The following is an 18,194-nucleotide window of genomic DNA, read 5'->3' on the forward strand; positions in this document are numbered from 1 at the left end:
AAAAGTGCACACATAATTATCACAATATGCATACATAAATACAATACCATACAAGAGATGACTGAAGAGAGGCAGCATTTCACAATAAAAACACATTAACTGTAATCAATTGACAGGAAACACATGATAAGATATGCTCCTTTGTGTCACAACAGACTACTTGAGTTAAATTACCAAACAACTTAAACACTTCATAGCACACAATGTATATAAAGGCACTGCAGCAGCAGAATCACAGGAACAGCAAACAGGTTTATCAAGGTAAAAACACGTCCATCCAGACATTACCCTCATAATAACAAAGTTTTTTACCTGCTAAACAATTAAAAAGGCACAGGAGATATGTATGCTTATTCTTCTTCTTCTTATTCTTTTTCTCTTTTCTGTTTTAATGTTAAGAAATATTCAGTTATCAAAGTAGAAAAAGGTGCAACATCATCAAAGCACTCAATGTATTTGCAGTTTTATATTTTCTACTTTGATTACTTATTTATATATTTGAGATTGAACACCCAGTTTCTGTTAGTTGAACACAATTTATTGTCTTTTTTTTTGTGGGGGATTAATAGTCATGTTTTGTTCCTGTTTAAGTAGGAGTGACCCCCCAATCCCAGAGTACAGTGTGAGGTTAAGTGGAGTCTGTCTGACCAGTGTATGTTATTTTGTCCAGCCCATGTTATTATCAAAAAGGGAGGAAAGGTAACAAGATTTCCTCTCTGCATTTTGGAGCTTTATGCTGTGTGGACTGTTTTCTGTCATTAACACTGCCTCTGAGCTACACCACACAGTCTTACAACAACTCTGCTTTCCAAACACCAGATCAGAGTAAACCAAGTTATAAAACAATGCAAAGAAACCTATATAGAACATTGGAAAGAAGAAACTGAAAGTCAAAGTAGATTAAAACGTTATCTGACCCTATAAAGAGATTATGAATTGGCAGACTATCGCTCTACTGTCAGAGACAGAAAGCAGAGACAGATCCTAACCAAGTACAGGCTCAGTGACTACAAACTGGAAACAACAAACGCTTACATTTACTTTTCTTACTTTAAATATATATAATATATAATATATATATATATATATATAAAAAAGAAACAGTTCCTAGTGCGAGACAAACACAAATGTGATCAAATAAATAGAGAAAACAAATATCAGTGTAAAATAAAATGGGTAGATGGACATTTATTCTTTTTTAAAACTTATTTATAAGCATTAGTTTAAATAAGTGCGGGTGTGTAAGTGTACATAAAGTGTGTAAGGTGCATATTCCTCCGCATCCAACTATTTGATTAAATATCTTCGGATTGTACATGTGTTTGCAGGTATTTATAATCATGTCTTTATATAGGATGAGTTTCTGAAAATGTTCTATTGTGATTTTATCATGGACTCTTGGGAGGCTAGCCTTGAGTTAAAAGATCCAAACAAACAAATAAACAAACAAACAAACACTTCCACTGTGCAATGTCAAGTTAAAAAACATGCCCCGAGCATACAAACCCACAATCTCATCTACTCACCATCATATTATGTTAACTAAAACAGAGAACGACTTCTGCTTTAAAAAACACACAGAGATGTACTTATGAGGCGTCAAAGGTGTAAACGGTTCCTTAATTATCAACTCTCTTATTTATCACAACATCATCTATAATCTTCACCTGTCTAACTCCAGCTACTGACAGCTAAGAGAGAAGGATTAGTGCGCACACACACACACACCCACACACCCACACACACCCACACACCCACACACACACACACACACACACACACACACAGTCTCCTAACCTTCTCTGACGATGACCGTGACAGTGTCGGTACTCTCCAGCTTCCTGTCATCAGTTACTGTCAGGGTGAACTCATACATGCCGACCTCAAGACCTGTCACCGTGGCAACGGCACCGTCAGCATTCTCAATCTTCACACCACCAGGACCCCTGGAGGAGGAACAGATGGACAGAAACACAAAGTATGATGGAGAATTCACTGCAGAAGTAACAGAGTTTGCTTTATAAATAGTTTCTTTGGTACATTTTGTATTTAACTGTATTATTCTGTGTTCACAATGAAGCTTTTAACTGGCTAGGTTTTCAGGGCCTACAGCCAGTGCATCCTGCCTACACAGATGTGTGTACAAGTCTGTGTCTGACTGACTTGGTTTGTTTCCAGTGGTAGGTGGCTATCTTCTGGTCATCGCTGCTCTTACTGCCGTCCAGCGTGGTTCGATCGACTGGCAGCGTTAGCTCTTTCTCCGGTCCTGCATCTGCTATTGGTGGCTTATTGTTTTCTGTAGGATGGACAGGGGAGAGGGACACCAGGATGAGTAAACTAAAAATTCATCTTCATTCTAAAACCAACATGAAAGATGCAGTACTGAGTGGGCTAATTGCTGTCAAAAATGGCTGGTTGTTTAATGAAAACCACATTAAGCATTTCTTCCGCCACTAATGCAAGCAAACAAAGCACATCGCCCCTCAACTATCATCTAAAATGGAATCAGTGCAATTCCTCAACAAGGCCCAAATTACTTTAGACAAAAATAAAACAATTAAAAACCTTACAAACAACACCACATACCCCATTAAACAGACCCTTACAACCAACACACACAACTGCGTCATGTCATAAAGTGTAAACACTGCGACATCTCATACGTAGGAGAAACAGGAAACAATTAAAACTAGACTGGCACAACACATATATAACATTAAAAAAAATCACAAAGACACACACATACACCTAGTGGCACATTTTATTAACTATGGTCTAGGGTAATTAGAAATAACAGGAGTACAACACAACATAAATTGGACACCGGAGGAGAGGAAAAAAGCAGAAAGACACTGGATCACCAGATTCCCCCACGGTTTAAACACACCAGGGTACAAACTGTACTTCTCTCAGAATAAAAACAAAGCAGGAATGACCAGCACACACACCCTTTTTCCCAAGAAATCCCCACCAGGGATACCTTGGAAAAGAGGATTTTTTCTTTCAAACCTAAAATGGAATCAGTGCAACATTAAAAGCCTTTAAAACTATGAATTTCTTCACTTCAGTGTTTGCTAAACTAGGTCAATATGCAGAATTTCTCCTACTTTTATCCAAATTCGATCTTGTTTGATCTTTGTTTCTGATAAATCTGTGGCTTTTACAATACCATACTATATAATTTACAATATTTCAACAACAGAAAATCCCCACTACAATATTAAAGGAACAACTGTATTTAGATCAGCAACTCCATGATAGTTTTTATTGGATACTACCTGTTAAAGTACATAAAGTGTAAAGTGTTTTATCAACAGTCTGACTAACCTGCCATTTCTTTCAGATATTATTACTCAAGTGGTTGCCATAGTCTGACCTTGCAGGTGGATGCGAGTTCACATAACAGGTCATGTTCAAACACTGAAAGATCCTCTTGCTAGTGTGTATGTTTGCAGTCTACAGTCCTCAATAGGCGCTTATCAGGCTGAATGTACACATGAACCAAGGTGCACCTCACATTCACATTCACAAAACGTTAACCAAGCGTTAACCAAATAGAAGTTCCAGCTTCAAACATTATAGAAGTGAAGTGTAAATACTGTTGCTCACTATACTTTTCACATTTTGTGTGTATATTTGTAAACAGCTTGTGGGAAAGCGTTAGGGCAAACAAGAAGTGGTGTTTAAGTGGCGCACAGAAGTGTAGACAGCTGAATAAATAGATAAAAAAAAACATGAGTCAATGATTATCAACAAAAAAAAAGTAAGATAAGAGTGAAAGAGTTGTCAGGTGATATTAACGCTTTTGTTTTCCAGCTGTTTACCTGGCTGCACGATGACGGTGACTTGGGCGGTGTCCTGCTGTCCAGATGAGTCTGTCACGGTCAGCTGGAAGGTGTAGTCTCCTTCCTGCATAGCAGACAGCTGCAAGATCGGTGTCCGTACACCCTAAAAAGCAGAACAATACGCCAGTATTACTTAGTATGATTCTCTTATCCAGGGAGATATAAACTAATTACATGCATAGTCTTTGGGTATCTCACCTGCATCTCCACCACCTTGTCTTTGCTCTCGGGGCTGAGGGACCACTCATAGGACAGGGAATCATGGTCGTCTGTGCTTTGGTTGCCAAACAGAGTGATGGAGTTGCGTGGCAACTGGATGACCTGGTTGAAGTAAAAGGAAAGAAATATTACTAATTAAAGATTTAAAAATAGTGCATAACAAAACAGAGCCATTACAATAGGAGTACAGACCTGGTTAGGGCCGGCATTGGCCACAGGCCTGTAGTCCTTGGCTTTGTTGACAGAGAGAGTGGCTTGTGTCGAGTTTGTGGCTCCGTCTGAGTCCGTCACTGTCAAACTGAGAAAGGACACCAATTAGGTTAAATACACAAACTGAATGGCAAATGGCTCTTTGTCAAAGCTTGAGTGGGATGTTTATAACATATTTATAGCTGATTTAACTCGGGTCCTCTCCATGCTAAAACAATTCCATCCATCTCTACAGGAGGTCCACCTGTACCTGAATGTGTAATTCCCAGGCACCAAGCTGGTGAGGGTGAGGACGGGGGTGTCGGCAGAGACCTTCTCCTCTCTCAGGGGACCTTTAACCTCTTCCCAGTGCCACGCCACCACCTTGTCATCATCGGTGCTCTCTGTGTGGAGGAGAAAGGAGAAAAGAGGAGGAGGGACACAGGGGAAATGGGCAGTTAAATACACTTTACAGCATGAGAGAAAAGGGTAACACATTTTCGGTACAAGGCCTTCAAAATGTTTGTCATGTGAAACACTCACGGCTGCCGTCTATGACTGTAGAGCTGGTTGGCAAGGAGATCTCCTGGAACTTGGGGGAAACTACGGCAACAGGAGGCTTGTTTACCCGCGGTTCTGTCAGGCAGAAAACAAGAAATTAACTCGCTTACTGAGCTGTACATCAGCTGTTTGGGACTGAAGCAGTCAGCGGCTGTCTTGGCAAAAGTCAACTGTAAACACACTGTGTGTGGGAGGAAAGCAGCCTCCCTCTTCTAACGATAAGATCTGAGTTTATTCAATCAACATCTGTAAATATAATTTACACTGACAGTTAGGGAAGACATTACCTTAAAATATTAGACCTACTGTAGCAGAAGAGCCACATTATTGTTTAACTTATTTAGAAATAGCGCATGGATTGTTAGACATAGTTAATATCAAGCTGCAAATTTCCATACTACTAACTAACTACATGTTACATAACAATATATTTCAAATATAAGCAGAACATGACAGCATCAGTATCAAACCCTCACTGAACACAGCAGTAAACCAGTAACAACAAAGACATTTTTAAAGCTCTAGGCTAAGTGTCTTTTAGTCAGTATGTCACAGAGAGTCACGTGACTGCTGCTCTTTGCATACGCTTCTGTGTGCCATATGTTATCACAATGTTTTAGGCTTTTCCATTTTTCCAGGGTTTCGTCACATCACATTAGTCAAGTCAAGACAATTTTATTTGTATAGCTCAATATCACAAACTTGCTTCATAATCTGTACAGCATATGATCCATCCTTAAAACCTCAATTCAGATAAGGAAAAAGAACCTTTAACAGAGAAAGGTTTAAGAAAAATGCAGGAAGAGCATCAAAGGAGGGGTCACGCTTCCAAGATGGACACCCAGTAGACCAAAATTACAGTATGGGCAATCAGGATGAAAACATTATAGATAATTTGTAAACATATAAAAATAATATGTATCGGGAGAGCATCAAGCAATTTCCAGCTGCCCACAAACAGACCCAGAGCCAAACAACCTCCTCTCCATCATAATTTTATAATGAATGTGGAAATTAAACATCAGCCTTGAACACTATTCAACTTCATATGACTTATTTCCCCTTTTTTATCATTATTTTATTTTTACAGTAGTGACTGCATGAACTGGTGATGAAGCAGTTGAAAAAATTATTAAATTGTGCAATGTGGCATGAGAAAAAGTCAAAAAATCTTATCATTGCAACATTTTATGAACACAGGAAAACTGAATAACGAAAGGAAGGAAAGAGAGAGAAAGAAAGTAAGTATCTCCTCAATAACACGGACTGGAAGACTTTTAAGAGGATATTGAGTTGAATGAAGAGCTCAGAAATATTTATTACATATTTATATATATTATTATATTTAAATTGATATTTACTTCCAGGCATGTGCATTGTATTGTGTTTTAGTAATTTAATGTCTGCAGCAATCTTGGTTTGTTTCGAAAGGAGGCGCATAAACACTCGCCACTGCAGAGAGATTTTAAGGTCACCACCACATGAATGAGATCTTACAAGGTGCTGAATGTTGGACCTCACCTGGTTTAACTGTGACATTGACGTAACCTTCTCCATGGGCTCCCTCCCCGTCCACTGTCACCTCAAACTCATACAGGCCCACAGTCAGCTAAGAGAGACAGGAGAGAGCGAGCAAATGAAGCCGGCAGAGAGGAAGTGATCTTTTTTTGACACGATCTGTGTCTTTCACACACTGCTGAAACTTTCTGTTTATGCATTCAATACAGCTCCAGCTGCATGTTTTATTTTTAGCAGAGCGTGAATATGAAGGCTGTACCTTGCTGAGTTTAAGTGTCGTGCTGTGCTTCCCTTCCATCTCCCCGCTGTAATCTTTGGGGTGAGTTATCAGACGCCAGTCGAATATATAGTTTGTCCCTGTAAAGAAGTAGCAACATTTAATGAACACATTGCATTAAAACAAAAACTGCTCATGCGCTTAATTAAAATCTATCAGATAAGGATCATTTCCAGATGAGAGATTTTTGTATTGTTGGTGCATGTCTAGGAGGGCTCAAGGGATTAACAAAATCCTGACGTGTGTTCCTCTTCGTAACTGTATAATCTTTTTCCAGTCTGGCTTTAAAATTCTCTGGCAAGTGTTCAGTGTGACGTACAGTATGCAGATGGTGACTCAGGAATATATCTGTCAAGCAGGTTGTACTTCATGTCATCCATTACTGAACACCACAAATACCACATCATGCCAAATGACAGTCTGTTATTAGGTTACATAAAAAAAATAAACTTTTATAACAAATATACACTGGGAAAACATTAAAATCAACCCCCTCCAACCTACATCTTGAATTTCCATTGTCTTACCTGTCGGGGGCCTTGGTACCACGAAGGCGTTGAGCTCGACTTCGTTGCGGGGCAGCGTGACCTCCACACTCTCTCCTGCTGATACCACCAGCTCCCTCACTGTCATGGAAAACAACAAATAGTCAGAGATAATGCCAAAAGTACAGCATGGTGACCAAAGGACAGAAGCTGGGCAGAGAGTAGGAGGATTCAACAGGAGACAAATAAATAACCACATCATGGGTGGTTTTGGAGTTGAGGTTGGATGCGATTGTATTTACAGTAAGATGTAATACAACCCTTCAGCATTTCCTTATGAGGTAAATTCAAATGAACTGTTTTGCATTTACTTGTGAATATTCTCACACAATAAAACTATTAAGAACAATCACAAACCAAAAAAATCAATGCAACAGAGGCCGAAATATCCAGAATTTTAGTTTCTAGAATGGGTCGAGCTCCAAAAAATCCAGGATCCTACAATTTCCATAATGCAGCTTATAGTCTGCAGCGGTAGTTTCAATTCCCTAGACCCTTCTTGCCTGGTAAACACCCATTCCACAGCCTATTTAGTAACACTGGCTTTCCATTTAATGTTGTTTATTCTCCAAGCCTAAACTGGGACGCAATTAAAAAAAAAATAAAACTTACGACATCTTTAGGCTTAATTTCTCAAACTTGGCAAAACTCCCTCTAAAACCACAGGAGATATTACGAAGGAGATACAATTATTCTCACAGGCTGAGTATATTGACTAAACTAATCATGGTGTAAAATTGTTTTCCTTGAATTGTGTAAGGTAACGATGGCATTGTGAAATATCCTCCTTCAAAATCACAGGTTCTTGTTGTGCAAGTCCAAGATCCTCATTAAATGCAGCAGACCTTTGAATAACTTTTGTGTTATACCAGTTCAGCTTGTTATCTATTGTTAGATAATGGCAGGCATTGTTTAGCATGGGCATTGTTGCTATTTTTAATTTAACACCAGTAAGAGATATTGGCCTTCAGGGAGGAGACACTGATCATACAAGTTATTCTTGTTAGTAGAAACAGCCCAGCATGTCTCAGCACATTCCTATTGCTTATACACCCAAGCACATGTCCCTTTCATCTGGAAAAATAACATCTGAGCAGTGTGCCATAAAATTTGTGGGCAAAGTACATCTTCGTTTTGTCAAATATCAGCAGCGAATACAAAGAAGAGTAAAGAATCTTTTTGAGTCCGGGCAACAGAAAAATGCAAGCTCAAAGGGCGTAGATCTATTTTAAACAACTGTAGTAAAGAAAGGACATGAGAGTCATGTAAAATCTTCCTTCAGGGCTGCAAAACCACAGAGCTGCTACATTATATATTAGTTGATAATTAATAAATGAGGACAAGACATATTACTGAACGAGCTGGAAATAGGTGATTGCTGTGCGAGCATGTGACACCGACTGCTGCAGATAGTGGCTTCCTCACCAGCCTGTGTTGGAGTAGTGATGATCGCAGTCGCAGTCGCTGTGGGTGTGCTGACATCACTGCTATTGGAAGACGCAGCAGTATCGACGGCGCTGTCCACCGTTGCGGTCTGCTGTGATGAAGATAGAGCGGTGTCTGCGCTCCCATTGGTTAACTGGCTATGGTTTTTCTGGGCTGTTTGAAGCAGTGTGATGGTGCTGGGTACTGTTGGAGTCGGGTGAGCGGTTTCCGGTTTGGCACTTTCCTGTTAAGAATTATAGGTTTGAATGATGTGGTGAACTTTTAATGAGGTTCATATTTCTTTGTATACGCCACAAATCTACCACTACACTCCCATCTGACTAGTGATTGCAAAAAGAGGGTGGGAAGGATTTAATAAAGAAGAACAAAGAAAGGCGTGGAATATTTTAGTGGTGTTACATAAGGCTAACAAATTAATAGCATCTGCTACAAGCAAACAAAGTAAAGATCAATATAATCTTTAAAAAATTAAAACAATATTGTGTGACGTTACCGTGCTGGTAAGTTGTCCTGTTTGCGGTTGGTGACTTCCTGCATGCTGTGCGTGACGAGCTCTTCTACGTCTTGTTAAGACGGGACCCTTAAAATAAAGTTAAAGACAACAAAGAATTTTAGAAAAAATAAACAACTATATACACTTAAACTCTGCCAATACCAATACCGAATAGAAGTGCTCAATTTTTCTACCTCACTTGGGGAAACTCATTGGCATTCTCTGCATATAAGAACTTAATATTGGCCAACTGTGAATTAATGAAGGTAACTGTTAGCAGAAACACTTATTTTTAAAATGACAGTCTGCATTCAATGTGGATTGGTTGATAAGGCAAGTAGTGCCCTTGTGCATCCTTTGCTTAAATTGTGAAACAATGTTCTGCTCAAAACTAAACAGATCAAGAATCCTCCAAAAAAGACAGAGGCAGATTTATTTTTATTTGATTTTGAGCTTAATTGTTCCCTGGTTGCATTACTCCATAAAAATCAATTCAAAAATAGATTTTTACTCATTTCAATGAATCTAGACTTTGTTTCAGCTGCACTCTATACCTTTGAGAGCAGCTGAAGGAGGCCAAGGGACTCCTGGTAGGGCTGGGGCAGGGAGGAGATGGGGCAACCCCATTTCTGCGTGCAGCTGAGGAGCACACATCGCCCGCCGAGGCTCCAAACGGCGTTGCAGGTGGGCTTCAAGCAGCAGGACTCCCAACATGTCGCCCCGCCTCTCCCATCCGCCAGAGGGTGCCACCCCAGGGAGATGACGCTGCTCCAGTGAATCCCGAGCACCCCGCCGGTCACCCGGCAGAGATTTGCTGACACACCTTGACAGGGACAGAAAGGAGAAAACAGTGATGTACTTTACTGGGGTCCAAAGCTACTTGTCAAAATCTTTTACAAGTCACTGTGAGACATCAATTCCTTTGCAACATAGTTAAAAAAAGGATGGAAGTCAGTCATGAAACAGGGGTGACAGGAAGGTTACGAACTGGTTTCCCTGCAAAGAAGTTGTAGAAAGAGTCTAGTGTAGCGTGTAGTTTGATCAAAAGGATCTGCCAAAAGGCGACATCATGGATCTGCCACTGGGCAACGATTCCCAGGCTTTTCAAGATCTTACTTGTTTATATCAATCAGGGCATTGTTGGGTACTCTTGGCATTGTCAAAGGCAAAGAGGCAAAGTGAAACCCACAATGAATTCCAATCCCAACTAGTGAAACTTCTCACAGATTAAGCTTTGACTGAACATTTCTCAGAAAAGCCGACATGCAGCCGCAGTTTGAGCAGTCAGCCAAGTCAGCAGCAGAGAGGAAGTGAGGCTTTTCCCTGACAAAACAAGACGCTGATTAAAAACCAAAGCACAGTATGCAGCACGCACATAACTCCATCCTCTGAGCCAGACCATATCCGACTCATATCAACAGTGCAGTGAGCTGGCACAGTTAGCAAGAGCATTGCTCTGGGTGGTAAAACTATTTTTATTCAAGCTTTTGCAGTTACAAATGAGCTCAATTCAATCCATCCTTTGTCCCACAGTAGAATTTCACTGTGTAGCCAGGTACAATAAAACAGCACTATAAAATGCCACAGACTGTAAAAGTAACACAGAGAGAAAGGCGAGGTTATATTTCACCACCACTTAAATTAATGTCCACACAAACACAGAAGCCAAACTAGCTGTGAGTGATAGTCCAGGACAAATGAATACAGCTGAGTCACTCTGTGAATTAAGAAAACTGCCGAACCATTTTATTTTGTCTCGCAGTTCTGAATGGTCGACCCACGGAGGCAGATCAAATCAATAGTTTGCACACACACACACACGTGCAAAAAAGTTAAAATCACATACTGCAAATACCAGTAATGATGGTCTGGTGTGATTTAACCTGCTTTGAAGAGTGTTCACCACAACACTTTGGAAAGATGCTTCAATAAATGCAGCACAAGAACTGAACTACTGAACTTAGTGATTGCGTATAAGCCCTTTTCCTTTCAGTGCATCAAGAAAAATCTGAAATTACTTTTTTTTACATCCATTAAGGTAGTCAATAATAACATCTACCCATAAGAACAAGGTATTGCTTTTATTGATCCTATCCAAAACATTAAAAAAAAAAAGTTATAATCCGTAAGATTTCAGTCCTGATTGATTTGGTGGTAACATCAACGCGCGGTCCAGAGCCCTCTGTGAACAGCTAATACTTCTTGAGTAGCTCTTTGTCAAAACTACAACAACAGAGGAGCAACTGGTGCATCTGTTTACAGTGCAGCCCAACAAATTCACATTCTTTGAATAAATGAGTCAGTCGATAACCCAAGCCACTTTCAGTTTCACCAAATGCGTTTATTGCTGAAAAAATGCCAACCATAAAAAACAACAAACACTCAAAATGTTAAGAATTACACATTTTAACAGGTGTGCAAGCTACTGCTGAGACTTACCCTGATGAAGACCTGTGTTAGGCATTTTAAATACATATTGCCATATAAAATAAAGGCATTTTAATTCTCCACAAACCCTAAAATGTGCCTTGGATTGTTTTTAAAAGGAGACTTTTTATTGAGACCATATTTTACCCATGCAGTGAGTGCTTCACAAGATGAAATATACACATCTGAATATAATTATTTTGACTCTGGTGCTCTGTAAACACAGCAATCATGAATATTTCTAGATATTTTTAACATAAGATTCAGCTGAGTGCAAGATTAGTCAGTGAAGTGCTTGTCCTGCTCATGGCAAGGCCATCAACAGTTATGGTGGCTTCAAAAGAAAAAGAAAAACCAACAAAAACTAAGTTCACCAGACCGTCTCAGATAGTGCTATACCCGTAACAGTTGCTGCCATGGCAACACAAGAGCTAAGGTTGACTTTATCAGTCAGTGTAACTCAAGTCTGGAAGAACACAGGTCTTGCCACATCCAAAAAACACACAAAAGCACTATAGTTTGTTTGAGAAAGGACCCTTTGGCCTCTGTTTAGTCATCCCACCCCTTGTCCCAGTCTGTCCCCCACCCCTCAACACACACACAAATACACAATGTCTACTCACAGAGCCCCTATTGTCCCGTTTCAAATTGTAACCCACTGAGCGGAGTGGCATCAGAAAGAAGGCACACATACACACACAGCAGGGGTGCCAACTTCTATCTCTCCACCTCAGAACAGTAAACACCAAATAACAACCTAAATCCATCCAAACCATCCAAGTATCATAATAAGATTGTAAAGAAGGATGAAGACCCACCCTGAGTAATCAAAGGTGTGTGAATCTACTGGGCAGACGAGTGCTGCTAGTGCAAAGGCACAGATGTAAATTTACTTATCAGTTCTCAGTCAACAAATGTGGTTTCGCCAGTTGAGTTCAAGGTGACGATCAGTTCAATCTACCTGTGGGAGGAGCCAACAGCCAGAGGTAGGTCAGCGGTAGGAGGAGTTGAGGTAAGCTCCAGGTAAGCAGCTTGTGGTGTGCATAGGACATTTTCCACGAGGACCAAGGACCTAGAAAAAGGAAATAATACTATTAGTGTGCTTTAATGTTTACTCTAGATCCATTCAACAGAAATGGGCCACCAAAGCAAAGTAAAACATCTAAATAAGAAAACATTAAAAGGAAGAGTTATACACTTCTGGAAGTAGGCTTATTCGCTTTTTATTAATGAGAATAGAAGATTAAGACCACTTTCTTGTCTGTAAGCTTAATATGTAGTTAAAACCAGCAGCCAGTTAACTTAGCATTGCATAAAACTGCCCGGCCCAGAAACAGGCCGACAAATAACCGCCTGTAAAACCACAACAGGCTGTTTTTACACTTCAATTTGTACACGGATATAACAATCAAGATAACGCATGTTAACTGATGAGCTTAAGAGGTGCTCTTAGGCAGACTTTGTTACCTTTGGACAGGGTCAGTCAAGCCATTTATCACTGTTTCCAGTCTTTGTGCTAAGCTAAGTAGCCTTATATTTACCATACAGACACAAGAGTGGTTTCAATCTTCTCATCTAACTCTCAGCAAGAAAGCAAATAAGGGTATTTCTAAAAATGTGCAACTATTCCTTTAACATTGCAAAGTGTATAGGAACCAATATGCTCAAATACTGACAGAAGTAAAATTAAATTGACACATTAATGCCTCATAAAAATAAGTTTAGAGGAAAGTATTAAAAGATATACTGAAATCATTAGTTCCAAACAGCCTTCAGAGTGATACAGAGACTGTACAAGAAAATAAATATACATCTAAAGTTAATTACTTTCATTAAAAGTTCCAGTGTGTAGGACGTAAGAAAAGTGTTTGGTTTGTCCCTTCTGGGCTACTGTAGAAACATGGCTGTTCAAAATGGCCAATATTATATTCCATTTCTGCCAATAGATCCTTTTAAACATTCAGTTTTTTGACCTCTCCCATCAACAATTACAGTCTCATCAAATTAACAACTATCAGTCCAACTATGTAATTGAAACTGGGTTAAGAAAAGCAACCCGCAAAACACGCCACGTCTACCTTTCTCCCGGGCCAGGCGGTGGAAGAAAAGAGATTGCGGGAAGAGGGAGGGAGCGAGGAGTTAGGTTGGCAGCAAGGTGCTGTGAGGTGACGGGTGAAGACGGGTCAACACCAGCACTCTAAGGAAGAGATCCAACATGACCGTCTCTGGGTGCCTTCACAGGCTCAGCCGCTCAGACACAACGCTAGAGAGTTCAAGAGAAAGAGAGAACATTGTTTAACATCATTAAAAAAGAAACCTGTGGCTTTATAGGGCTGTGGGATAATTCAATATTATTCTATACTGACTTTCAGTGGAGTTGGATTGTATTAACATTTTACAAAACTCAATGTTTATTCATGTTTCAAGATGTAAATAAAACTGAATATAATAGGTTATTGATGTCTTTGTTTGACAAATGAGAAGAGTTTTATCTGATGTAATACAAAACAGTGGGACAAGGTTCTGTATTATTAAATATTATTAATATTTTTATAATGATTTCAGCCATATCGCCCCCCTAATATGAATTATTCAGGTCTTTCCTCCTTCTCTACCTTGATTACTGACAGACAACAGTGCTTCAGCTCTTCAGGGAAGCACTCCATAAAATTTGAAGCAACTAGAAGAACACATCAATTTGATATGAAAATGTTATGCAAATAAGATTCAACTGGAGATACTCTGCACAGAGAGCAAAGAAGAGGAATGTTTCTAAATTTCCCCCTTTCCCCTTACATAAGAATTAAGATATAGCCCTGTTAGCATAGTTGAACAAATACAACAAGTAGGTTTCATTATGCAACAAATATGTTAATATCCTGTTGACAGCAACATGACTCACATTCCTGTGGACTCTCGCCTTTAAACTACAAGTTGAAGCAGCAAGGGCGTGAGAAAAAGAAAAACTACCGGTATGTTGCATACTTCTATGACGGGTGTCTTTTCACCTTATTTTGCCTCAGCCAAAAGACACAGCTTAGCACATTATTAAATATACACAATCTTAAAACCATGTAGTCTATTCGTTATCCGGGTGGCGTTTTGTAGCACAATGAATGAATGAAAGCGAATGTGAGTAGCGGTTAAAACCTGGGAACACTACACTTTGGAGAGTTGCTGTACGCAAAAAACAATAAACATTTTTTACCTCTCTCCTGAGCTCTTATCTCTCCGTTCCTAATGCTTCCTCCAGGATGTACGACGAGGCAGTTTCTCATTTCAAAGTAATTAGCAATGACAATAAAATCATGCCAGACAATAATTAACTCGCTGAAGGAATCACGAAAAAAGAAGGAGAAAGACGCAGCTTGCTGAGTGTGGTTCACATGCTTCTTTCTGCTAATGTGAATCTGTTGTCATGAGGAGCAAAGTAACACTGCAGTAAGGCTGACTTGTGATTTGATGAAGAACGCACGCAGTTAGTCGAGAGCAGAAGAGCCGTACTGCGAGTTCTTACAGCAGAAGGGGATAAAAAAAAATAAAAAAGGGGGGGAGTGAACAGTATAGGTCCTGGGACACTGTGTTCAAGACATCAGCATGCCTCTTCACCACAGAGTCTCACCATGAGACTACTATGGGGCAATATGGGACTAAATCCAGCAGCTTTCACAAACATCTGCTCTCCAGACAGTCTGCAGACGTAAGGTAGATGCTATATATCCGTACGGCTGGAAATAATGTTACTCTATCTCCATTGTTCGGTATTTGAGAGTCTTTTGAACTTTGCAGTAAAAAGTTCAAGACAGAAGATGACTTCAATAACAGTTATTTTGTAATTTTGTGATAATAAATCATTTTGTCTGAGCTGAAAACACATCTTACAACTCCACTGTATTTGTTAAAGAACTGTTATTTTTTATTTTTTGAACACAGCCAAGTTAGGATGAGCAGACACACTCGCACCACAAGAACTGTTGACACAAACCTGTATGGTCTGCGTCCATATGGGAGTCAGCATTCCTGCACACAGACGCTTTGAGCCCCAGCAGCCTTCTTCTGTGCTATAATCGACAGCTCAGTAAGTCCCACACCCACAAACCATCATTTGTCCTCCTCGCACTTGTTGTTCTCTTCCAGGTAAGCCAGCAAAAACAGAAAAAGAAAACTCCGGGTAAAAATAATCCAGAAATAAAAAGTGGAGGGATTCAGTCACGATTTTCTCTCCTCCTTGCTGAAGTCACAAACACAGTAGATGTTGGTGTTTTTACTGCGCAGTGAATGCCCAAAGTCTGGTGGTGACTTTGAGTGTGTGTTGCAGGAGTTACGCTCAGGTGCACTCGGTCACCTGGGCTGATGACAGCTCACCCATTATAGACATTTCAACTGCTTCCCTCGAGAAGCTCCTCCGAAACAATGATCTCTGTGACCAAAAAAAAACTCCCTCACATCCAGAAAGGACAAGTTCTTTCTCTCTTTCTTTCACTCTTTGGCTGTGTCTTCCTCCTCTTCCTCTCTCTCAGTTGCAGCAATCAATAGCACAATTGTCAGCTCTGTATTGGCTTCTAGGCAGACAGGTTGGTGGCGCTTTCTCTGTAATGACACCCAAAGTCCCACGCACTGCTTCTTCTGGCTGCTACATGGAAGGAAAATTAAGTAGTTTTTTTTTATTTCTCTCTCCCAGGCAAAATATATAAACAATATAATAACAGTCCCATTTCTCTGTAACAACTTCAGAAGCATCCTCACAGCAACAACTACTCTAATCCGTGGATAATACTTTAATGTGTGCAATGCAGTACCATAACCCCCTCTGTATAGGAATATCATATTATTAAAGATACGAATGCACAATGAGACCATTAATTAACCTCTGACTGTATATAAACACATGCAATTAGCCTCTAACTTCTCATATATTTTTCCCCAGAAGACTCACATCAAACTCAGATTATACTTAGGCTGCTTTTGCCTAATGATCTTGCCCTTTTCTTGGTATTATGAATCACACTGAGCTGCTTTTAAACTTCCTTTTTCTTGGTTCACCCGTTTTCTGCTCTCCTTTTACTCATTACTGTCACTTATTGTTATTACTATTGGACGTCACTCACTGTAATTGATGGTTTTCATTATGTTTACAGAGGGGATGAGTGTTTCGATGCATCTGTTTTTGTTCTGCTGCTAAATCAAATTCCCCCATGCGAACTTACGAAGACTTAACTGAGCTGTCAACAAATTAATCAGTAAAATATGAGCATTAATAGCAGACATCTGGTGGTTAAAGCCTTACAGCAAAGACAAAGAGTTGAATGTCTACCATTTTAATATTAAAGATGATGATCCTCGATCTGGCTAAATAAGGAACATCTGGATCTATACTTTTACTTCTTCAGGTAAATAATTAATTGACAAAATAAAAGAACACAAAGAAAAAACAATCATGGTTTAACTCTACTCTTTAAGGAAGGATTGATTCTTGCAGAGTCTGGATTAACAGACTGATTAAAGTGCAAATAAGTGCGTGATTGACTGCATGGATGAAGGTCAGTCAATTTAAAACAAATCTAAAAAAAAAAACACACCCTGGGGTTATATCTCTGAGACATTTCATCCAAAATGGTGGGATCGTGCATTATGTATTTTTTTTACCAGCCTGCAAACAACAGTCAGGGTTTATCCCAAGACAGGAGGTCATTTAGCAGATTATTTAATAGAGGCCGATAGCTCCAGCCTGCGTAGTCCACTGTCACTAAATTACAAACGAGACCAGGTTGAATCAATAACATACTACTTCGTATCGAGTAATTATTCGTCCACACACACAGTCCCCCAGTACTGAAACATAAAAAAAGGTCGAGGCTGCAACACCATGAGGTATTTCACCTGTATAATCTAAGGGGGGGATCACCCCGACCCGTTTAAGGCACCTTGAGGCTTTACAGCTGCTGGCACTCGCTTTCACTTCTCGCCGTGGAAGGAACAGAGATTCGTCCGGTGCGTTTCAATGGTAATTATCACGACAACCACTACAGACAGACGTAAAAAGTGCACACACGGACTTACAGTTGCAGCAAATGGCAGTCTTTTTTTTTTTTTTTTTTACTTCGACCAGGTCGCTGTGGTGCGTTGTGTCTCGTCGGTGTTTGTTGTCCTCCAGCACATTTAATTAGGTCAGTGTTCCTCTCGCTCGTACAGCTGATGTGCCTGTGTGACCACTGTCAAGACAGTCAGAGTGATAAATACTGCATCCGGTGGCTGGAGTTTCAAAATAAAGTGCTCAGCAACGCCCGCGGGAGTGTTTTGCAGCCGACAGAAGCACAGTTTGTTTAAATGGGCGATACTTCTTGGATGCAGTGTGTACTAACTCATATTTGGCTACAAGTTTTATTACACAAACACCGGTGGTTAATTTCAGTGTTGCCTTTAATGCGTCTTAATTTAAATTGAAAACTCCCAACTTTAATCCGACTACTTCCGCCGTGCGCCACCTGCCGACCAACTGTCAATGGCGAGGTGGTTCGTGCTACACAAAAACGGTTAACCTGCTGAACTTTCTCTCATTTATGTGATATAATTACTGCTATAAATGAAAAATAAAATAAAATTAAAAAAATAATATGCTGTCCATGACCTCTCAAAATAACGTGCGTCGCTTCTCCGACGTTTCAAACAGGACA

General features: G+C 39.9%; 1 protein-coding gene across 3 annotated transcripts in view; it reads right to left on the bottom strand.

Moving 5' to 3' along the window:
- The window catches only part of kiaa0319l (KIAA0319-like ortholog), a 23,977-nt gene extending 6,222 nt beyond the window's left edge, over window positions 1–17,755 (bottom strand). Inside the window, exons 1-17 of one of the 3 annotated variants that reach the window (XM_035681090.1) lie at window positions 17,581–17,755; window positions 15,506–16,153; window positions 13,599–13,783; window positions 12,482–12,592; window positions 9,648–9,916; window positions 9,094–9,180; window positions 8,580–8,823; window positions 7,137–7,235; window positions 6,592–6,689; window positions 6,336–6,423; window positions 4,797–4,889; window positions 4,525–4,657; window positions 4,257–4,362; window positions 4,044–4,166; window positions 3,825–3,948; window positions 2,164–2,296; window positions 1,798–1,946 (exon numbers count right to left, since the gene is read on the bottom strand). In XM_035681090.1, the coding sequence (XP_035536983.1) occupies window positions 1,798–1,946; window positions 2,164–2,296; window positions 3,825–3,948; window positions 4,044–4,166; window positions 4,257–4,362; window positions 4,525–4,657; window positions 4,797–4,889; window positions 6,336–6,423; window positions 6,592–6,689; window positions 7,137–7,235; window positions 8,580–8,823; window positions 9,094–9,180; window positions 9,648–9,916; window positions 12,482–12,572 (1,837 nt within the window). In that variant the 5' untranslated portion in view covers window positions 12,573–12,592; window positions 13,599–13,783; window positions 15,506–16,153; window positions 17,581–17,755. Of the gene's footprint in view, window positions 1–1,797; window positions 1,947–2,163; window positions 2,297–3,824; window positions 3,949–4,043; window positions 4,167–4,256; window positions 4,363–4,524; window positions 4,658–4,796; window positions 4,890–6,335; window positions 6,424–6,591; window positions 6,690–7,136; window positions 7,236–8,579; window positions 8,824–9,093; window positions 9,181–9,647; window positions 9,917–12,481; window positions 12,593–13,598; window positions 13,784–15,505; window positions 16,154–17,400 lie in introns of all 3 variants that reach the window. The other 2 variants (XM_035681092.1, XM_035681091.1) reach the window with 2 other exon arrangements.
- Window positions 17,756–18,194: the final 439 nt, after the last annotated feature.

The sequence above is a fragment of the Morone saxatilis genome, unplaced genomic scaffold (assembly GCF_004916995.1).
Source record: "Morone saxatilis isolate NCDOM2014 unplaced genomic scaffold, NCSU_SB_2.0 Contig9, whole genome shotgun sequence".
Taxonomy (NCBI): Eukaryota; Metazoa; Chordata; class Actinopteri; family Moronidae; genus Morone; species Morone saxatilis.